This window comes from Lemur catta, chromosome 7, assembly GCF_020740605.2.
Source record: "Lemur catta isolate mLemCat1 chromosome 7, mLemCat1.pri, whole genome shotgun sequence".
Lineage (NCBI taxonomy): Eukaryota > Metazoa > Chordata > Mammalia > Primates > Lemuridae > Lemur > Lemur catta.
In genome coordinates this window covers 30,555,927-30,579,860 of record NC_059134.1, presented here as the reverse complement: position 1 = coordinate 30,579,860, position 23,934 = coordinate 30,555,927, and the positions used below count along the sequence as shown (strand labels likewise).

The window sequence follows — 23,934 nt, the reverse complement described above, 5'->3', positions numbered from 1 at the left end:
ATCTAGAGTTAGGTGTGTTCATTGCTATTAAGGTGTCACAACTCTTAGGCTCTCTCAAGGGACAGCTCTTTCACTCTGCTGTGGCTTCAGCAACCTATACCAGGCTATCCTTCTGAATGGCCACCCTCCTTAGGCCACTTTTGGGTTCTAGTGCCTCATACCAAGCTATCCCTCCATTTGGATGTCCCAAGAAAGGAATATTTTGAAATATTGGTATTGATATACATAAAATTAACTTCTTTTGAATTAGGTATCAGATCCTTTTGCAAGTCAGATAGTTTCTAATACTTCACTTACAACACAATTGGTGTTAGCCATTATAAAAAATATGCATCATTAAAATAATTTTTAATATTAGATTAGTATGTATTTTTTTTAACCAAATGACTCAGGAGGTTCTCAAAGAATTGAATGACATCATAAGAAAAGCTTAACTCTAGTCCCATTTACTTATGTGATTAAGATTTCTCAGGGCAAAGGCATACATTCATAAACATAAAAAGAAATAGAATTGATGCTGATTCCTGGATTCATAATCGAGAGGGGGAAAAATTTCATCCACTACATTGAGTCAACACATTAGAGTTGACTCATCCAGTAAAATTTTACATATGCATATATTTTATATATGTACGTATTATATAATTATGTTTTGGTGATTTGTGTACTTACAATAATTTGGATGGCTCAGTCCTTGGAAAATAACACTTAAATTTTGTAAGCACAAGAAATTTTTAAATGTTGATTTTAAATTTATTTACATATGTTTTTAGAGAAGCACAAGAAAGAATGAACGTAAGAAGCTGGGAATGGTGACTCAGCTCCTATAATCTCAGCTACTCAGGAGGCTGAGGCAGGAGGATCGTTTGAGGCCAGGAGTTTGAGACCAGCCTCCACAACATAGCCAGACCCCATCTGAAAAATACAATATACTGCTGGGCTTGCTGGCAGCTACTTGGGAAGCTGAGGCAGGGGGATGACCTCACACCAGCCTGGGCAACATAGCAAGACCCCCATCTCAATTATTTAAAAAAAAAATACAATATACTAGTTTTAAAATTTTGTCAGGAAAGTGAAATGGAGATATAAGTTCTTCATTGTTTAAGAAGAATTTGTTTACAGTTTTTTTAAATGGATGATGGTGGATATCACATCACTATGGAATGTAGGTTACATTGGATATATTTCAAAGACTGAAGTAACAGTTTTATCTTAACATGTTAATAACAAAACGTTTTAAATGTTAACTTACAAATATCCAAGGATTTACATAATTTTTCAGAAGTATTTTAGAGGGTATCTGAATAAAATCTTTTAAAGATCTTTGCAAGGCCAATACTCAGGTGAGGCAAGGAGGTACCCAGAGTGCCAAATTTAAAGTTCTTGCTCTCAGGGTCTTGCAAGTGCACTTAGGGGAACCTAAAGATAAGTGCCCCCTTAAATTATGCACACTAGCTGTCTTGCTTACTCACCCTAGTCCCAGCCCTAACGACTAGATTATTCAACATAAGAAAGTAGCTTGTTAAAAATTGGCTTTAGAAAAAAATTTTGCAGGTATCAATCATTTTTCATCAACTGCTTTTAATTTGTTTTTTAGGGTGGGATTAAAAACTCAGCCTGAATCAAAATGCCCTGAGCTGCTTGCCAATTACTGTGACATGTTGCTAAGAAAAACACCATTAAGCAAAAAACTAACCTCTGAAGAGATTGAAGCAAAGCTTAAAGAAGTGGTACATAATTTTTTTTGTATTTCAACTTTTTAAATTACCTTACTTTGTATTTTGCTTATAGGAGTTTCTGTGGTAGTATCAATAAAAAAAAAGTACATCTGTAACCAGCTGACATTACGGAGTTTTACAGTGCCAAGACTTCTACTGGGAAGTTAGTTTTCTCTGAAAATTTTTATTCTATAGCTGTCAGAAAGAGAATACCATTTAATTCTTCTCCTTTCTTGACTCTTTTTAAACAATATTCTAACTCCTATTACAAGATTTAAAAAGGGAAAGTAAAACCGCTAAGTTTGGAATGATGGCTGAGAGATTGGGAGTTTTTTAGTCCTTCCTTTTTGTGGGAGCCTAAGATAGTTAGCTAGGGATGAATGAGAATAGAAGAGTTAGTTGCTTTCATTTTTATTTGTCGCCTGGTTGTTAGTGTAATGATATAAGTCCAGGAACACAAAGAAGGGGGAAAAAAAGAAGTAAAAACATAGGGCAAGTATATACAAAAAGGCCCAGAGAGACGGTTAGTGTCAGAAAAAAAGTAAAGAAGATATGTGGAAGTGAAAATTGAGGAAGAACCATTGATTTTTCATGTAAAGTACTGTTACATTTTATATAAAATCTAAAAACTGGTATTCATAGGGACTAAAAGGTTATTTGGTTACAGTCTCACATTTGCTAACTTTTAAAGTAGTATATCAGGACTGGTTATTTTTCAAAGATGGGTAATTTAGTAGGCCTTTATCTGTATATGTCTATATAAATTTCTGAATTTTGACAATTGGGGGGATATAGAAAGGTCTAAATGAGAGATGGCTAAGAGTATGTAAGAATTCAAAGTAACTTTGTTTTTCATACAGCTCTTGGTACTTAAGTATGTACAAAACAAAGATGTTTTTATGAGGTATCACAAAGCTCATTTGACACGGCGTCTTATATTAGACATCTCTGCTGATAGTGAAATTGAAGAAAATATGGTAGAGTGGCTAAGAGTAAGTAAATTTTTTTTAAATATTTGGTTTTCTAATAAAGTACAACATTCATATACATGTTAAGTAATACATTTTGGGTGGTAACTATTAATGTCAAAGAAATAGGGAATCAATTCTATAAAGTAATATAAAGTAAATTTTCTTAATAAAGACTTTCAGTAAAGCATCTTTGCTCTTGCTTTGTTGGTACTATTTCACTCTCATTTGCACTTCTGCTCTCATTTGAACTGACCTTATTAATAAATAGGCTACAGGGCAAATAATTTCAGTTTTAAGGTATTTTCAGTACTATGTACTATAGAGATGTGTATAAATAAATAACAGTAATAAATACTTCTATATAGCAAAGTGAACTTTATATGATTGCTTATTTAGGATAGTCAATGCTAATTATAATTGAATTCCCATATAAAAATTTTTTGAGTCCATTCCTTTTAGTTCATTTTAATGGAATTTAAGTATTATTAAAATGAATGTCCTTCATTTCTGTATAGATAGATAGATTTTAACTTATAGATAACCCTTCTTTGCATGGCAGTGTCAGATAGTAAAAATTACTGTGCCAGCTGAAACTATGCATGATGAGAAAAAGAATGATTGTTCTGTGACTTAAAAATCTTTGTCAAAATATTCAAAACTCTTACTGTCATTTATATATAGAAAAGAGGGGAAGAAATAGCAAAACTAATATGTATTTAGTACACTATAATTTAAAACACAAGAGACTTTTAGAATTAAAGTACTTTATTTCTTTGTAAAAATCTTACCAAGAGTAGTTAGGAAGATATTTATAATTTGTATGTCTGATACTGTATCTAGAATATTTAAGATGGAACAGTAAAACAACAAATGACCCAATTAAAAATGAGCCAAGGATTTAAATATATATCTCTTCACAGAAGATATACCAATGGCCAATAAGTGCATGCAGAGATGCTCAGCATCATTACTGAAATACAAATCAAAACCACAAAGAGATTCCACTTTACTCCCACTAGGATAGCTAAAATAAAAAAGACAGACTAACAAATATTGACAGGAAGAGGAAAAATTAGAACCTTCGTAAGTTGCTAGTGGGGATAAAAAATGGTGCAGCCACTTTGGAAAATTGATAGGAAGTTCCTTAAAAAGTTAAACATAGAGCTGACCCAGCAATTCTACTCCTACGTAATTCTACTTCAAAGAAATGAAAACATGTTTATGTAAAAACTTATAAATAAATGTTTGTGGCAGCATTGTTCCTAATAGTCAAAAAGTGGGAATGACCCAAAATATCAGTCAGCTAATGAATAAACAAAATATGGTTTATTCATATAATGGAATATTATTTGCCAATAAATGAAATACTAATACATGTCACAATATCAATGAACTTTGAAAATGTTATAATGATAAGTGAAAGAAGCCAGTCACAAAAGACCACTTATCATATGATTTCACTAATGTGTCCAGAATAGGCAAATCCACAGAGATAGACAATAGATTAGTGGTTTCCAGGAGCTGGGGCTGGGAGGGGAAATTGAGAGTGACTGCAGATAAATATGGAGTTTCTTTTTAGGGTGATGAAAATGTTCTAAAATTAAATAGTGGTTATAGTTGCACGGGTCTGTGAATATACTAAAATCTACTAAGTTGTACACTTTAAAAGGGTGAATTTTATGGTAGATGAATTATATATCTCAATAAAGCTTTTGTTAAAACGAAGAGAGTGGTTTGAATAGCACTTGCCTTCTTGTCTTGTAACTTATGATGGAATAAGCATCGTTTCTATGCCTTGGAGAATTGTCATATCCCCTGTAAGTTTGGATCAGCTTCTAGTATTTTATCTTTTGGGCTTTTGGTGTCATTAAATACTCAGAGTTCCTTTACTGTTTAGCTTTTGCCAGCATCACTTCTTGCTGGGTATCTTATCCTTTTTGTCATTTTACCACTTTTATCATTTGTATTGATAGTTTGCTTTCACTAAGTTCCCTATGCCTTCATATCTAGAGAGCCCTGAATGTTGGCAGTATCAACCTGACAACCAGTCAGCTTTCTTCTATAACTCCATTTATGTTCTATTTTATTTTCATTTCCAACACTATCACTTTTCTTTGGTGTACTTTTATCAGTTTTGTTGGCCTTGATTATTTATTTTTTAAATTGTCATGTGGGTTTATCACTGGAAGACACGGATGCAACGGAACTACACACTTTGCTGTCTGTGGGTGAACTGAATAAACAGATGACTGATAGATTTTGAAAGAAGTATTGTGGTTGGTCACGGATCATGATGTGCTTCTGTTATTTTTGTTAGGATTTGTGGAATGAGGAGCTAGAAGTAAAAGTTTGTGCTTTATGCAATTACATTTATTATATAGTGGCAACTGAAAGTTGAGCTGTGTTATTGGGGAATTGGTATTATTTAACTATACTGTGGCAACTGAAGTTCATGCATACTGCAGTTGTGCAAAGCAGGGACTACTTGTATTATCCTATTTAATTTCTAAGAATAAGCATCAGGCTATAAATGTTCTAATAAATAAGGGAAAGAGGACAAGTTTTCTATTAAAGCATCTGAGACTTAGTTTCCCAGTAAAATTTTTCCTAGTAGTATAACAGATTATGTATTTACTACCTCTTCTGTCTTTGGTTTTTGTAGGAAGTTGGTATGCCAGCAGATTATGTAAATAAGCTTGCCAGAATGTTTCAGGACATAAAAGTATCTGAAGATTTAAACCAAGCTTTTAAGGAAATGCACAAAAATAATAAATTGGCTTTACCAGGTATTATTTTATAATTTACATATATGTATGGATTTTTAAACTTTAAAGAAAATATCTTTGTTTTCTAGTAAGTTAAAAGTAAATGTCAGCAGTAATAGATCCAAAGATGTTATGAAGTCCATATTCCTTGGAGACAGCTATCAAAGCGGAATGTTAGATTTATAGATCCTTATTTTGAAATAAAAGGAAACTTTTTTTTTTTTTTTTTTTGAGACAGAGTCTCGCTGTCGCCAGGGTTAGAGTATACCTCACAGCAACCTCAAACTCCTGGGCTCAAGCAATCCTCCTGCCTCAGCCTCCCGAGTATCTGGGACTATAGGTTTACACCACCGTGCCCGGTTAATTTTTTATATTTTTAGTAAAGATGGGGTCTCGCTCTTGCTCAGGCTGGTCTCGAACTCCGGAGCTCAAGTGATCTTTCCGCCTTGGCCTCCCAGAGTGCTAGGATTACAGGCGTGAGCCACCTCACCTGGCCCCAAAAGGAAACTTTTAATAAATAATAAAATCTTTATAGTCTTATTTTTTGTCAAAGCTTACCCTGTATTATTTATTTTTAATTGCATCCATTGTCAACATTATTTACTTTATATCTTATACTTTCTGCTATTCTTGCCTATAGCTGATTCAGTTAATATAAAAATTCTGAATGCTGGTGCCTGGTCAAGAAGTTCTGAGAAAGTCTTTGTCTCACTTCCTACTGAACTGGAGGACTTGATACCTGAAGTAGAAGAATTCTACAAAAAAAACCATAGTGGTAGAAAATTACATTGGCATCATCTCATGTCAAATGGAATTGTAAGTAGATGGTGTATTAGTTCAGCTATTGGTTTGAGTGATATTAGCAGGACTCCAAATAAGAGTTACTTAAACAAAATAGATTTTGCTTCTCTCACATGTAAAAATTTGAGCAGGAATAGTGAATTTGTTCTATGAAGTTGTTGGGGACATAGGCTTCTGGCTATACAATCATGGTTAAGGTATTGCCCTTGTCTGTAGAATCCAATATGATCCATTCTTCCTGCCAAAAGGAGGGGAAGGAAGGAAGAGGGTAGCATGCACCTTCCTTTAAAAGCAACTTCTAGAAGTTTCCCCCACCATTTCCATTGGGCAGAACTCAGTCAAATGGCCACATTTTGTTACAAGGAAAGCTGGTAGATGAGCTTGTATTCTGAGTAGTCATTAAGGTCTGCTAAAATTTTTATTACTATGAAAGAAGAGACTGAATCAATATTGGAAGACAATAAGCAGTATTTTTCACATATTACTTCATGTCATGGGTATTATATTAGATGGTAATCATCATGAAGAGATTCTCAATTACTAAAAACCTATTTTATCTATTGTAGATAACATTTAAGAATGAAGTAGGTCAATATGATTTGGAGGTAACCACGTTTCAGCTGGCTGTGTTGTTTGCATGGAACCAAAGACCTAGAGAGAAAATCAGCTTTGAAAATCTGAAACTTGCAACTGAACTCCCTGATGCTGAGCTCAGAAGGACTTTATGGGTTGGTTGGTTTGTTTTATGTTTTTTGTTTTTAAAATTGTATCCTCTCACATAGCAGGAAATACTTGATTGGTTTGTAATAAATTTTTAAATTCATAACAGTCTCAAAATGACTTATAACCAAAAATAATACACTAATGAGGTGCTTATGGAAAAAGGAAATTGAAAATAGACAAGTTACCAAGACAAAGAAAGGACCCCCCAAAAAAGGGGAGAAAGGTTGACTTGGTATTTAGGTGTTACCTGCAAGGAATGTAACCAAAGCCATGTATTTAATTTTTATGCTGAGAAGGTGTTCAAAAATTTTATGATGACCAAAAATAGAAGAGTTAGAAAATTTTGGCTTCCTACTCATAACTACATTTTACCTCTACTCCACAGACTTCTTAAAAGTTCCAAAATAAATTATTACCTATGGAGGAAATAGTCCTGTGTTACCAATTGGAATTTCTTGTCTTACTGTAAAGAGAGCATTTATTGCTTCCTCACAACCAATTCTTTTCTCTCCTCCTCTCTTTCTTCATTATGCATTTATATTGTTACAGTCACGGAAGTACCAAATAAATATTCTGAATTTGTGTTTATAATTCTTTCTTGCCTATGTTGGTTATGTTGGACAATTCATATTAGCATCCCAGACTGTTTATCGATGCTAATTGTTTTCTCTTTGTTCTCAGTCTTTAGTAGCTTTCCCAAAGCTGAAACGGCAAGTTTTATTGTATGAACCTCAAGTTAACTCACCCAAAGACTTTACAGAAGGTACCCTCTTTTCAGTGAACCAGGAGTTCAGTTTAATGTAAGCTTTATGTTGGTTGATCTAAAATACAAATACCTTGTTTGAATTTTAGTGCTTTGTTTTCACCAAAACAATTACTTACCTGTATTTAAAATATAACTGTATACTGTCATCACTCTGAATTTTGTCATTTAGTTGTTTATTGAAAATATTAATGAATTGGAGATGTTGACTTCTTCTCCATATTTTTCATGGATACATTTTTTTTGGTATCTGACATTATACTGTATTGCTTTTCATTTTTAAAGTAAACATCCTTTCCATCGAACTTTATTCAGTCAAAGCGTTGTTTTCTTAAGATCCAGTTAGATGACAATGCTGAATCATACCTCATGTATCTTCAATAAGCTAATGACTTTCATGGCAATGTAAATTATATTTAGTTATTACAGGGAGTATGGTTACTTATATTTTGTTAATAGAGGCTGTATCATGTTTAAAGGAAATGATAGAGTTTGTTTTAAAGCTATATGTTGATTATTTGTCATTTTTCCTTTAAATAGTTCTGTATATTAATTTTTAGAATATTTTTAAATCTTTTTTGTCAGACATTGTATTATTAATATGATATTTAAAGCCCTTTCACTGTAAAATACTTGATTCATTTTTTTATAGAAAAAATGCAAAAGTTCAGAAAAGGGGTAAAATCAACTTGATTGGACGCTTGCAGCTCACTACAGAAAGGATGAGAGAAGAAGAGAATGAAGGAATAGTTCAACTAAGAATATTAAGAACCCAGGTTTGTAATACTAAGAGAATTGTCTAAATTTTGAAAAACCTTGGGGTTTGTTTCCCCAGACCTTTTTGAATTTAAAAGCATGTTGGTATTCTGCCTTTTTAAAAAATGAGCTAATTTTTATTTTACTGGAATTTAAAAATTATGTAGATATGAATCTCTTAGCTGCTGAAAAATATACCTGTTTGGCTTGGTGGACTCCAGTAGATTCTGATCTATTGGTTGGGTAAAACTTTGGTTTTTGGTTTTAGGTTATATCTCCTTTTGACCCCACCTGAATACATGTATCTCAGCAACAAATTAAATTGTAGGATTGAAGTATTTAAAATTGTATTCCATTGTAATGTAAAATTAGGAAATTTATTTTTATTTAGAACCAAAGAATTTCTCTAACAGCCAGTCTTTCTTTTAAAAATAGTTTAAAGCTGGGTGTGGTGGCTAACACCTATAATCCCAGCACTTTGGAAGGCCAGGGCGAGAAGATGGCTTGAGGCCAGGAGTTCTAGACCAACCTGGATGGACAACATAGTGAGACCCTGTCACTAAAAATTTTTATTTAAATATTTAGAAAATAGTTTAAACCTAGGATTATGATACCTTCTAAACATGATAAAAAAAAACTTGTTGCAAACTAATACATGATTGTTTTAACTTTAGAAATAGTTTGTGTGGTTTTTTTCCTTTTCTTTTTTTTTTTATCAAGACAGAATCTCACCCTGTTGCCCAGGCTGGAGTACACTGATACCATCATAGCTCACTGCAGCCTCAAACTCCTGGGCTCTCCCACCCTAGTCTCCTCAGTAGCTGGGACTACAGGCATGTGCTACCATGCCCAGCTATTTTTAAATTTTGTGTAGAGATGGGACGCCGTCTTTCTCAGGTTGATCTCAAAGTCCGGGGCTCAAACAATCCTCCTGCATCTACCTCCCAAAGTGCTGGGGTTACAGATGTGAGCCACCATGCTCAGCCTGGAAATAATTTTTTTAAAACCAAGTTGTTCAACTTTTTTTATTAAAATTGATGGAATCTTCTGCACTAAAACAGTTTGTGTTTGAATCAGTGCCCTAAAATATGAAATGAGGAAAAGATTAAAATTTTTTATTACTTATAGACCATATAATATGACCAAGTAGCAGAGAAAAGATAAATAAATAAAAGCTAATTGCATTTCCATGTAGCAATAAATAAGGGGAAAATAAAATGAGAAACCATAAAATTTATTGACTTTTTTTTTAAAAAAAGTACTGTGTAGGACCAGTAAAGAGAGTGGGACCCTTTACCGAGAAAGTCAAAATGAGATTTGCATAAATAGAAAGATTGAGCTCTTTTTCTGTTGTTAAAATTTTGAGTTGTAATTTACATAAGTGGAATGCACATTGCAAAGTGAAATTTTCAGTGAGTTGTAATAAATGTATATACCTGTGTGACCATCACCCCAATTAAAGATACAGAACATTTCTATCATTCTAATATAATTTCCCCATATCTCCTATCCAGCCAATTTCCTCTTTTACCCCAGCCAGTTCTTAGCACCATTGCTTAGTATTGCTAGTTGTAGGTCTTCATATAAATGTAGTCAGACAGTATGTACCCTTTTGTCTGGCTTTGTGAGATACCATATTCTTTCATGGTAAGGCTGAATAACTTAAAAGGTCACTTTTTCCCATAGTAATACCAAGTTCACTAAATTTCATTAAAAAATTCAACCAGATTTGCCAGTGTACACATGGGGATAATTTTTAAAAATTCAACTAGGAATATTTTTGAAATTTTACAAATTGATTCTCAGTTTTATCAGAATAAATAGATGAAAGTAATTGAGGAACTTAGAAAAATAAGAATAAGGTATTGGTGTGGTGGAACTTGCCCTGCTAGATGCTAAAATATACTAAAATATCTACAAAAATAAAACAGTATGGCAAGAAGATTAATTGAAGAAAACAACCAGAATTAAACCTACTCTATCTCCGCTTAATTTCACTGCATAGCACTTGTCATATCACCATATCACTAACTTAATGCAATAAAGGAAGTAATTTCTATGACCCATTGAAAGGAAATGAATTAATAAGAGGTGTTGGGAAATTTTACTGTTTGGGGAAAAATCAGGATATAGTCATAGTTTAAGCTATTAATTCCAGATGGATTATTGAGTTGAAATGTGTAATGGGATGGTAAATGTAGTCATAACATAAGATTTACAGAGAAAATGAAGGTCTTGTGTTTTGTCTTACTTAACCTGACAAATTATTGGCCATAACCATGCCCAATACAATAATCTAAGCTGTCTCTTTAGGTAATGCTCAGACTTTCTTATTTCTTCTTAATCCTACTCCACCCATCCCCATTGTTCCCTTTTTTGATTTTGAGACAGAGCCTCGCTCTGTTGTCCCAGGTAGAGTGCAGCAGTGCCATTGTAGTCCATTACAACTTCAAACTTCTGGGCTCAAGCCCCCTGCTTCGGCCTCTCTAGTAGCTGGGACTACCGGTGTGCCGTGCCACCACACCCAGCTGTTTTTTTCTGGTTTTGGTAGAAATGGGATCTTGCTCTTGCTCAGGTTGGTCTCCAACTCCTGACCTGAAGTGATCCTCCTGCCTCGGCCTCCCATACAGCTAGGATTACAAGAGTGAGCCACCATGCCCAGCCCGTTGTTTGCTATTTTCATAGATGGCATCTGGATATATTGAAAGTGAGAGGGATTTACTTGACCTGATAGTGACAGTGAAGGGATCATCATATCTGTACAATTGTGACAATGTCCTGGGTTCTTGCTTTTGGCAGCCATGGAGTGTTTATCTGTCACCCTAGGGAATTTGACCTTCTGTTGGTATCCACTGCTAATACCAGCAGACATACATACCGATACCGTAGCAGGTGAACTCATAGTTTGTTCTTTTTCCAATTGATAAGGGTCCGTGGCTCCTTTCTGCTCCAGCTGCCTTTATCCTGGTCTTAGTGAGCTCTTAAGCCCTCTGAGACTCCGCCATGGTTCTCTGTGGCCCTTGGCCTACAAGACACATTGTCATTATCCTCTGCTATTGCAGGATCACCCTACCCTGCCAGTAAGGCCCTGTGGCAGGCGCATTAGCTCTAAACTCTGTGTGAGTGGAAACTGAGGGAGACTCAGGAGTGCAGATTATCTCAAGGGACAGATTTCCCTCTTCCTTCTTTCTATCCAGACCCTAATCTCTGCCAGGACAGACAGATGCCTTTTGTTGACTAAACAGAGAGCTTATAGTGGAAAAGGTAAAAGAGAAAAGAATATTTAATAATTTTCAAATAACCCCCATTATTAGTAGCAATTAAAGAAATCATCCAGGAAAATACTGGTAGAATTAACCTAGATGAAAACTATCCATTTAGAAAGTTAAAAACATTTAATTGAATCAGTACAACTAAAGATAATATTTATAGCAAATATAATTTATTAATCTGGTAAATATATAAAGAGTTATACTTACTGATTTTTAAAACAAACACCAAGTACATCTGCTACCCACAAAGAAATAACTGAATACAAGGGGGAAATTGCAGATAAGGGTTTGTTGTATCTTAATTCGTGTTTAACACAGCACCAGGTTACATATGTATCGTGTTCACAGGTAAGGTAAATTTTAAGAATGTGCATGGTATGAATAAAACATGAAAGGAAATGTGTTAAAACATTGTAGTTTTCTTTCAGCATAAAGGTTATGGGGAATTTTGTGTTTTTTATTTTTTAAAATCTCTATAACAAGCAGATTTTCTTTTATGGAGAGTGAAAAAAAGATATTTTTATTTGTTAAGTAAAAGACACTGGCCTTAAGGTTAATTCCCTAGTGATTGTTACTCATTTGGGTAGACATTGGATACAGGATGTGTTTAGTTGTACTTAAGATATTTAATATATTAATACTCTTTCATTTTTATTTTTGTCTTTTAGGAAGCTATCATACAAATAATGAAAATGAGAAAGAAAATTAGTAATGCTCAGCTGCAGACTGAACTAGTAGAAATTTTGAAAAACATGTTCTTGCCACAAAAGAAAATGATAAAAGAACAAATAGAGTGGCTAATAGAGCACAAATACATCAGAAGAGATGAATCTGATATCAACACTTTCATATATATGGCATAATTTTGAATTATCTTCGACAATATTAAGAACCCAAATTTTGGAGTGCTTGGGCAGAAAGTTGTAACAGTTTGTGCTGGAGAAAGGTTTATCTGGACTTTGATTACATAAATACTAAAATCTCTGCCTTACCTTACAAAACAACTATATTTTGCCAATCACTTTAGTTAGCATGATGGCATTCCCTTCATGTTGCACACTCTTTAACAGCATGCTGTTTTGTGGAGAAACTTGCATTCATGAAGAGCCCATTATGAACTTTTAAAAGTAAATTTGATTTATACCCACCAGGAGAAATAAAGTTGGGAAGGGTGAGGGCGGGGTTCTTGTTGCTTTTTTTCTCTTTTTTCCTCTCTTAGAAAAATGTACTTGCACATTGAAGGATTTTCAGATATTCATGCACTGAAAAATGCTGTTATCTTTTGTTTTTAAAAAATGCAATTAAAACTAGAAATAGCACTGTTGGTTTCTTTTGATGAAAAGAGTGAGCTGGTCAACACAACATTGGGAGAGGGCAGATGTAAGTGTGAAGATAAGTATTTTAGAGTATCAAATTGTTTGTTCAAACACTGCTTCAGTATAATAACTGGATTTTAATGGTGACCGAAAAATGGTATTAAATATTTCTAACTTACAAATGTTGGTTTTCTTTAAGCAGGAGACTGCTGTTTTATTTGTTTGTTGTTAAATGATGAGTTTTTAAAAAAATCTTATATGGCTGGACAGCTTGTTTTGAAAAAGTGAAGCTTATATTGTTGCTTCAATTGTTTAAAAAAATGTATGGAGATAGGTCATTATGATTGCAGAGTCAAATAGCAAAACAAACATATTAAGTGTGTTTGCTAACACACTTAATATTTATATACCTAATATTTATTATGCCATATCTAAATTTATTAAAAACAATGCAGAGATCTCCTGCTCTGATAGAGTGCAGTTATGTAACTGATCTCTTAATCTGTAGCGTAGAACTATTTTGGTATTTTAAAGTCTCATGATTAGGGATTTATAGCCTCAGGTTTCTGGAAAGAAAGACATTTTCTTTTAAAAGGTAATAATTAAGTATCAGTCACCTAAGAGGAAGAGAAAAACATATAAGACCTGAAAAGCATAAGCAAAATTGTTGCAATCTTAATATGAGCAGTAAACTTGCCAAATATATGTACATATATATTTATATATTTTAAAAATAAACATTTTTAAAATGTTCAGAAGGCAACATTTACCATGTTCCTTTCAGTCAATCCAAAGTAGCAACTTATTAGTTGCTGGCAACTGAATAACCCAGAGTAGTGGAAATTTTAAGACTTGAAGACTTGAACAATTTAAAACAGAAAAATTTATTCCCCATTGGGAAAGAATGCCTCAACATGGATTTTTACTCATTGTGGTGCACATTTCAAATTTTCTTGCAAATTATTTTATATCTTGTTTGATGTTAAGTAGTATTTTTAAAATATGGTTTTAAAGATAGTAGGAAATGGAGTACAGAAAGGCATACAGTATTATATGCTAGCAGAGTGCTTTTAGGAGCATTTCATGGAAACTGTCACCAATCCCAAGAGGCTTTATAAGCTGCCTGCCTGAAAGGAAGGAAAGTAAATTTAAAACATTTAAGGTTTTGCTGATTATAGTTAAATGCCTGTTCTGAAACTCATAGGAAATTGGAATTTTGTTTATAATTTAAACTTTTATGCTTCATTTTTAAGGTAGCATATGTCAATTAGTAGACCAAGCAATATGCTTGTGATGAATTAAACTAAAATTAGTGCTGTTTTCTCTAATTAGATGACTGCTAACAACGGATAAATTTGAAGTTTAGAAGAAATAATTTTGTAGTAATAGTGGCCCTTATGTTTAACAAATAGTTTGGTATTGGCATATTTGGTTGTCCCAATACAAGAATGCCAAAGGAGGAAACAGTGGAAGGAAAAATTACAGGCCATTTTTTAAAATTTAGGATTTGTTGTTTTGAACCATAATTGTTCTCAGTACTTCTTGGGAATTTCTAATCTTGTTGGTCATTTAATTTAAGAATGAGAGCCATGATGTTTTGATTTATAAAGGCAAATTTAATGCAAAAGTGGGTAACACTAAATCCATAGAAAGTTTTCTATTAAATTTTGTAAATTTTTTAATAGCTAATTATGTCCTAATTGTATTTTGGGGATTGAACAGCAGAAAATACTGTAAACTTACAGTTTTCATCACTTTTTTTTGTTATATATACAAAAGTTTAACTACTTTTTGGTATTTATGGAAACCATTTAGTTGACAAGGTGCCTATATTATTGAATTTTCTTTAAATATTTTGACAATAGATTTGCTAATTTAAAAAAAAAAAGAATGAAAAAAATCTTACCAGCAATTTGCTAAAGGTATAGAATCACAGTTAGTATCTTTTATCAGGTCTCTTGTCTCCAATGTGCACTTAAAATCAGTGCTATACGAGCAGGATGAAACCTGACATAGTTAAGGGAAAAGAAAATCCCCACCCCAAAATATATACACATATATATATTTAATTTTTTTTATGAGTAGCATGGTAATAGGATGCTTCAGAGGTTAACTTAAGCTTTGAACATTCATCTAATTTAAAGATGGAAACATCTGGAAAACGTTAACCTTTGTTGCCCTCTCATTGCCAGATTAAGCAGACATGAAACAAAATTTATGAAGTGAAAATATACAACAATTTTGATGCTTACAATGGGATAAATATTAGAACATTACTGCTCCAGTGATTTAATGAGGATCTTGAAATAAATTCTGAAGTCTTCCAATTTTTACATTTATTAGAGGGGTCCCTGAATTCCATCAACTTGTTTATTTAAGTCTCTTGCTCTTATTTTGTGCATAAATGTTAAGATTTCCAAAAATGAAATGTTAGTTTTATTTTTACTTTTTATTAAATTTAATACAAAATATGACCTGAGTAGTTAAAAGGTATTTTGCATTATTTGCAGTAGGATGTCATTAGCCCTGCTCAAAGGGCAAATTTTAAAACTTCAATTTGGATGAAAGATTTGCTAGTTTTACAGAAAGATTTGCTATCTTAAACTCAAGCTGGTTTTTCTATTTTCATGTAAATGACTGGGATGCTGTCTTATAAATTCTTCCAAGGTCATGTTTGTGAAATAAACATTACATGAGAGCTTTCCTGTCATCTACACTATATGTCGTCTGGAGTGTTGAACAAATTTGAGTTCCTAAGTTGTAATCTATCCTCATATGGTCTATACAATTTTGAATGTGTGCCACTACATACTGAGATGATAATGCTGTACAGTTTTAAATGGTAGCAGTTTCTGTATGCAGTAGGCTGAAATATTTTGATGAACTGCTTAATTTTTGGATTTTATTTTTTAAGTTGTATAATTTATTTTCTTGCAAAATAAAAATGTAATATAAAAGCTTTCACCTATCCAGAAAATGTTGATGTTCTATAAAATAATTTCTGGGTTTAATTAAAATTTGTATAGTAGATATATTTTTATATTTCAAGGTGAAATATTAATAGTAAATCACAGCCAACTTTAGGAATCAGACGGATAAAAAGTTACCCACTTACATTTTTTAGATATTCAAATACTAGCTCAAAATAAAGCAATCAGAAATGTAACTTTTCAACTGATAGCATGTGGCTGTCATACCTGGAAGAGGTCAAAAATTTCAAACCTAAAACAGATAATGCATTTGTCAGTTTAGGTAGGCCATGTCATAAAAAAATTTTGTATCAAATAAAAAATATATAAAAAATTATTTCACATTTTGGATATATTTGAAAATTTGTGAAATATTTCGAAGCTAGTGATAGTTTAGTGATAGTTATGAAGGTGGACAGATATGCTCAATAGCAGTTGCTCATCAAATGAACAATTTAATAATCAAAAAACTGACTATAGGAAACTTGGAATTGCATACAGGGACTTAATTGCATAGAGGAACTACATTTAAAAGAAATTTAAGGTCAGGCACTGTGGCTCACACCTGTAAGTAATCCCAGCACTTTGGGAGGCTGAGGCGGGAGGATCACTTGAGGCCAGGAGTTTGAGACTAGACTGGGATATAGCAAGATGCCAAAATAACAATTCTCTACAAAAATAAAGAAAAATTAGCTAGGCATGGTGGCATATGCCTATTGTCTTAGCTACTGGGGAGGCTGAGGGAGGAGGATCCCTTGAGCCCTGGAGTTTGAGGTTGATGCCACTGCCCTCTAGCCTGTGTGACAGAGCAAGACCCTATCTCAAAAAAAAAAAAAAAAAAAAAAAAAAACCCAAAACAGATTTACTGTTAAGTTTAAGCTTTTGGGCTCCCTTGCTTGGCACAGGCCCCTTCCAAGGTCCTGGGAGGGGCTCTAGGAATTTTGTATTTGTAATTTTATATTATTTTTCTTAAAAAAGGTCCCCTAAATATCAAGTTGGATCCAGCCCTGCTAAAACAATGCAAAAAAGAAACCTGTCTGGCAAAAAGTAGGATTGAATGAATGAGAGCATATGTACCTGAGAACAGTTAGAGTTCAACATTTTAAGTTTTAAATGGGAAGACTTTATTTCCAATTCCCCATTCTAGGCTATACATTCAAATGGACTTTTTATGTCATTGAACTCCTGTTTTGAGCAGTGTACAATCTGAAGCAGAAGTGACGATTGGGGAATTCCAGACTTTGATGAACATCTGATTCTGATTAAAGCAAAAGACATGCATGTAAAGATGTAAACAACTCAGTGTATAAATTTCAAGGGTTCACACACCGAAGACATTCTTTAATAGTGAGGTCCTAGGGTGAGTAAAGCAGGTATTAGCTTGCTCTGTGGATTGGTCATGGCCTAATGTCAAGAGTGCTGATCCAAACTTAGATCTGTTCTACTTCTTGTTTATTTAGAGAATGACAGGAGATTTCTCTGGGTGTTAATGGCTTTTGCTATTTTCATTTAATAAGGAAATGTGGTATTTTCTTTAATATACTGTGATTACTGAGGTGGCTAATACTAATTAAAATTTTTCTCCAGCAGTGGTTGATGGTTGAAGGTGAGCAATAGGAACCAGGAAGACAAAGGTCCAAGGAGACAGCCAACTTCGCATTGAGCTAGGTTTGAAAGTTTATATTCCTTGCTAGGAGTCCACAATTGTGCCCGTCAGAAAGAGTAGAGCTTGGGAATACTTTTACGTGGTCCTTTTTCTGTGGCTGCTAAATTTTTGTTTTCCCTTACTCTACCTTCCTTCCTTCATTCTCAGCAGATGATCTTGCTTTGAAAAAATAAGCAGAGAAAATAGGCCTTCTTTCATAACTTGCCTTTCCTCCACCTCTAAACTTAACCTCTAATAATGTATATCTTCCTCTGCCTACTTGTGCCAGAGGAGGAGTTATCTCACTTCTTACTCAAGGCCAACGATCTTACTTTTTTTTCTGAATCTCATCCTCTCCTACTTACTGTGTTTTACTCCATAAATATCTGTATTTCCTAAATCTTTCAAACATTCTTTTTGTTTTTTAGAGACAGGATCTTTCTCTGTCACCCATGCTGGGGTACAGTGGCCTCATCATAGCTCACTATACTCTCCAATTCCTGGACTCAAGTGATCGTCCTGCCTCAGCCTCCCAAGTAGCTGGGACTACTGGTGTATGCCACCATGCCTGGCTAATTTTTCTATTTTTTTGTAGAGACAGGGTCTCGCTCTTGCTCAGGCTGGTCTCAAACTCCTGCCTCAGCCTCCCAAAGTGCTAGGATCACAGGCATGAGCCAACTGCACCAGGCCAGAGATGTAAATTCTTGAGCTACATCCCAGACCTACTTAATCAGAACCTCTTCAGGTGAGGCCTATCAATCTGAATTTTAACAAGCCCTCCAGGTGATGCTGATGCACACTAAAGTTTGAAAACCACTGGCCTACAAACATTAAAAAATCCCCTCCCCTATCTTGGTCGTGCTATTTTCCCGCTTCCCTTCTAAACCTCTTGGAATAATAGCCCTATCTTACCGTCTCCATATCTGCAACTTGGAATTCATTGGCTCATGTCTTCACTGCTTCTCTTGGTAAGGTCATCAGTGATCTCCCTTGTGCTTAATCAGAAGTTCATTTTCAATCTTACTTGATCTCCTTACAGCATTTGCACCTTAAACACTCCTAATTATTGAATTTATTTCATCCCTTGGCTTTAAGACACTGTTCTCCCTGGTCCCACTCTTACCTCTTTTCACTTTCTCAGTGTCATTCTCTGGCTCTTCTGCCTGCACACCCCAGGATTTCATCTTGTGACTCTCTGCTCTTGCCAAGCTACACGCTCTCCCTGGGTGATTTCATCTAGCCCTGGCTTTGACGTTATCTGCATGTTGATGCCCCAGACTGTCTCCAGGCAGGCTTTCTCTCCTGAAATCAACATGCATTTCCAGCTGCTTCTTAAACCATCTCATCGTCTGTCACCTGCTCCATTTAACAAGGTTTGCACCCTTGATGTAATTCTCTATTGCTCCCCTCCCCGCACCACACTTGACTATACGTCTGTATTATCTTTACAATCTGATCTTTTCCTCTGCTTCTACTGTATTCACTGGATGAGTCAGAACACTTCACAGTATGATTATACCGTAATCTGAGGCAGGTGTGGATACACCTTGCCTAGCTGATGGCTTGCTGCTTTGCCTACATTTTTGAAGTAGGCATCTAAATGTACGGAGTGGTAAGCAGTGGTCAGTAGTGTTACGTTTGCTTTAAATCTTTGGCATGTTTAGACCATTGACTTATCCTCCATTTTTCTCTTAATTAAGCTTATACCCCAATGCCTGAGGCCTGAGACACGAGAAGATGTGAATGAGGTCTTTCCCTTCAGCCTGTGGCTGAGCGAATACTCCAAATCTAAAGCGTAAACACAGGGAAAGGATTTTCATCGTTTTTGCATTCCTCACACTTTCTAGTGCAGTTCCTTGCTCCATTAGGGACCTATTATTCGTAAAATTGAATCAATAAGCTTGGGAACCACTGTTGAGCAGAACACATCATCTTGTAAGGATGAACAAACTTGTAACAAGCTCAAAAGCATTCTCCGGACAAGTAGGACTTCTGTCTTACACTTATTAAGAACTTACTGGCCGGGCAAGGTGGCTCATGCCTGTAATCCTAGCATTTGGGAGACCAAGGCAGGTGGATCGTTTGAGCTCAGGAGTTCAAGACCAGCCTGAGCAAGACTGAGACCCCCGTCTCTACTAAAAAAATAGAAAGAAATTAGCTGGACAACTAAAAATATATAGAAAAAATTAGCCGGGCATGGTGGTGCATGCCTGTAGTCCCAGCTACTCGGGAGGCTGAGGCAGAAGGATTGCTTGAGCCCAGGAGTTTGAGGTTGCTGTGAGCTGGGCTGACGCCACAGCACTCTAGCCTGGGCAACAGAGTGAGACTCTGTCTCAAAAAAAAAAAAAAAAGAACTTCCTAAAATACCCTCTTACATCTTCCATAAATCACATGAAAGTTATTTTTAGAAACTCTACCATTGTGCATCTTCTGTTTATTTTGTAATCATTTTCTTATTCAGATACATGGGGTACACACATTGCCATATGCCTGCTACAGAAGCTCTGTTGACACTTTTGTATTCAATAAAGGAGATGTTTTATGGTTCATGAGCCAGAAAACACAAGGAAATGGCATATGCAGTTGGATGACTGTATTAGTTTCCTAAGAGTGTTGTAACAAAGTACCACAAACTGGATGGCTGAAACAACAGAAATTTATTGCTGCCCAATTCTAGAGGCTATTGGTCTGAAGTTATGGCGTCACCCGGGCCATGCTGCTCCCTCAAGACTCCAGGGAAGGATCCTTCCTTGTGTCTTTCTAGCTTCTGGCGGTTGCCCGTGATCTTCAGTGGCTCCTTGCTGTAGCACTGCAGTATCTACCACCGTCTTCCCCCCGTCTCCTTACGAGGATGCCAGTCATGTTGGATTTAGGGCCCAGCCTACTCCAGTATGATCCCATCTCAACTGATTCCATCTTTAAAGACCCTGTTTCTGAATAAGGTCACATTCTGATGTGGGTGGATATAAATTTTGAGAGGGTCATTTCAACCTACTACAGTCAACCCTCTGACCCCTAAAATTCATTCATCCCACATGCAAAATAAATTCACCTCATCCCAACATCCTCAAAAGTCTTAACTTATTCCAGCATTAACTCTAAATTCAAAATTTCATATAAGTATCAACTCAAAAATTTCCAAATCTCATCATCTAAATCATGTACGTCAGGTATTGGCAAGAATCTGCATATGATCCATTCTGGGGCCAAATTGCAATCTGTGCACTTGTGAGTCTAGAAAACAAGTTACCTGCTTCCAGGATGCAATGGTGTGTGCTATGGTTTGAATGTATCCCCTTCAAAATTCGTGCGGAAACTGAATCCCCATTGTTGTGGTGTTAAGAGGTGATTAGGCCATGAGTGTTTTGCCCTCATGAATGGATTAGTGTCCTATAAAAGGGCTGCAGGGAACTAGTTTAGACTCCTTTTGCCCCTCTGCTCGTCCACCACGTGAGGACTGGCAGGAAGATCCTCACCAGATACCTAATACTGGCGCCTTGATCTTGGAATCCCAAGCCTCCAGAACTGTGAGAAATAAATTTCTATGGTTTATAAATTACCCAGTCTCAGGCGTTCTGATACAGCAACACAAATGGACTAAGACAGTGGGACAGGCATAGGATAGACATTTCCATTATGAGAGGCAGAATTTGCAAGGAATTAAAGGGGTCATGATCTTCTCACACATGCAGATTTGAAAAACAGTAGGGAAAACTTCATTAGTTTTCAAGACGTAAATAGTTCTCTGGTTCCATCCAGCCTCTGGGCCCAAGGGGTGCAATTGGCCCTGGCTCTGGGCCGCTGCGGACCCTGCGTGCCTGGCTCTGCCCTGGGAGTCAGTCCTTCTTCCTTTGCTGTATTCTGTCTCTGTTCCTTTCCATCCAGGCTAGCAGCGTTTCTGCTGGTACACAGCTCTTAAAAATCGTCAATTTTCTGTGGCTACCAAGGGGATCCACACCATTAGGCATGAGTGTTCTCCACAGATCCTTCCTGGATAACCCTGTCTTTATTTCTGCTTCTGCTGAGATGGTTGATCCAATCCTTAAGTCCAACGCCTACTCTCTTTACAAATGTCCAAACACACCTGGTGTGCTCTTCAGACTATGCCTTCTCATCCTTTGCAGTATAGTTAGGCTGAGAACCTTTTTGCTTAACAGCTCTTACCTCAATTTATCTGTTTTCTCTTGCAATTTAATATAAGCAAGAAGGAGAAGCCAAGCTTTGTCTTCAATACTTTGGAAATTTCCTCAGCTAAATATCCAGGTTCATTGCCTGCAAGTTCTACTTTCCATCCAACGCTGGAACATAGTTCAGCCAGGTTTTCTACCACTTTATAACAACAATTACCTTGTTATAAAAATCTGTGCTTGTTTCCTAGGACTGCTGCAACAAGTTACCACAAACTGGTGGCTTTAAACAACAGAAATTTATTCTCTCACAATTCTGGCGCTAGAAGCCCAAAATCCAGGTGTTGGCAGGGTTGGCTCCTTCTACACTTCTGAGGGACAGTCTGTTCCATGTTTCTCTCCTAGCTTCTGGTGGTTGCCAGAAATCCTTAGTGTTCCTTCGTTTGTAGATGTATCACTCTAACCTCTGCCTCCATCTCCATATGGTCTTCTCGCCTGTGCGTGTCTCTCTCTGTGTGTGCTCTTTTCTTATCAGTACACTAGTCACTGGATTTAGGGCACACCCTAATCTAGCATGACCTCATCTTAACTTGATAACATCTGCAAAGACCCTATTTCCAAATAAAGTCACGTTCACAGGTCCAGGAGTTCGGACTTTAACATATCATTGTTCAACCTTGTACAATGAGTTATTCCAATAGTTTTAAGTATGATGGAAGTTGCTTGTTATAGGAGAACTTAATTAGAAGTGAATATCATGGCCGGGCACAGGGGCTCACGCCTGTGATCCTAGCATTTTGGGGGCCAAGGCAGGAGGATCACTTGAGGCCAGGAGTTTGAGACCAGCCTGAACAAGAGCCAGACCCCACTTCTGCAGAAAATAGAAAAATTAGCCAGGTGTGTGGTATGTGCCTGTAGTCCCATAGTCCCAGTCACATGGGAGGCTGAGGCAGGAGGATGGCATAAGCCCAAGAGTTTGAGGTTGCTGTGAGCTATGATGACACCACTGCACTCTAGCCTGGGAGACAAAACAAGATGCTGTCTCAAAAACAAGAAAAAAAAAAGAATATGGTCAAACATCTTTTGTATTATGAATCGAATACCCCAAATTTTTCTTAATTTCTCTGAAACTTTTATTTTAAATTTTTTTCATGATGTGAAAATAATGTTATGATATTCCTAAAGTTAACTTGTAGAAAATCACTCTTGGGGCTTGTGGGCATTTACAGAGAGGAAGAGGTGTTTATTTTATCAAGTCTTGTAATGTACTTTGAAGACATGGCCCCACTTACAATTTTGCCACTAGATGGAGCTATCGGCTAGCTCTTGAGAAATGCAGTCACCTCAGAATCCAAGATGAGCTACTTTTTGAAAGACGTAGCTCTTTATTAATAAATCCGTATCCAGACAGTATATTGCCTGTTGTGGCAGGAATGATAATCCAAAGCCACAAGTTAATATATGGAAAAAGTTTGTCTCTTTCTTAATGAGGCTTAATTTTTACCCCAACACTCATTTCTATCTCACTAAAGAAATGTTAATCTAGTTACTTTCACCTACACTCAGTAAAATTCAGTTATCTTTTCATAAACTTTGGGTTTAAGGTCTGCCCCTTTCTGGATTGTTCCCTCCACCCTTTCCGTCCTGGGCATTCAGTGTCATCGTGGTTTGCCCAAACACAGGCATGGTTGCACCTCCACATTGACTTGTAATGGCAAAGTTCGGTTTCCTAAGCGTGGGGCCTCTTGCCAGCTCTAGCTCAGCTTGCTTCTGCACTCCTCCCAGCTGCAAGACGAAAATCACCCATTTAGCTTTTGGAGAACTTTTTAAGCCACAGGGACATTCTGAGAGGCTGCCGTAGGCTCTTCATATCCAAGCACCCATAGCAGCCACCTCAGTCTTTTTTTTGCAGACATGCTGGCTTGAATCAGAGAACTCAGATCTTCTCTCATAACACTGAATTTTTTTTTTGTGTGTGTGTACATATGTGTGTCAGGGGTCGGTCCTGCTGTCACACTCCCATGTGGACTGTAAGCTGCAGGAGATGGGTCAGGGCCTTGTGTCAGGGACACTCATCAATGACTAATCCTCTTGCTTCCTCTCCAGCC

General features: G+C 35.9%; 1 protein-coding gene across 3 annotated transcripts in view; it reads left to right on the top strand.

Moving 5' to 3' along the window:
• CUL5 (cullin 5) overlaps window positions 1–16,045 on the top strand; it is a 95,157-nt gene extending 79,112 nt beyond the window's left edge. For 2 of the 3 annotated variants that reach the window (XM_045556668.1, XM_045556669.1), the window contains exons 12-19: window positions 1,598–1,730; window positions 2,579–2,710; window positions 5,352–5,475; window positions 6,095–6,270; window positions 6,822–6,983; window positions 7,660–7,778; window positions 8,394–8,517; window positions 12,438–16,045. In XM_045556668.1, coding sequence (XP_045412624.1) covers window positions 1,598–1,730; window positions 2,579–2,710; window positions 5,352–5,475; window positions 6,095–6,270; window positions 6,822–6,983; window positions 7,660–7,778; window positions 8,394–8,517; window positions 12,438–12,632 — 1,165 coding nt within the window. In that variant the 3' untranslated portion in view covers window positions 12,633–16,045. The remainder of the gene's footprint in view (window positions 1–1,597; window positions 1,731–2,578; window positions 2,711–5,351; window positions 5,476–6,094; window positions 6,271–6,821; window positions 6,984–7,659; window positions 7,779–8,393; window positions 8,518–12,437) is intronic. The other variant, XM_045556670.1, reaches the window with a different exon arrangement.
• Window positions 16,046–23,934: the final 7,889 nt, after the last annotated feature.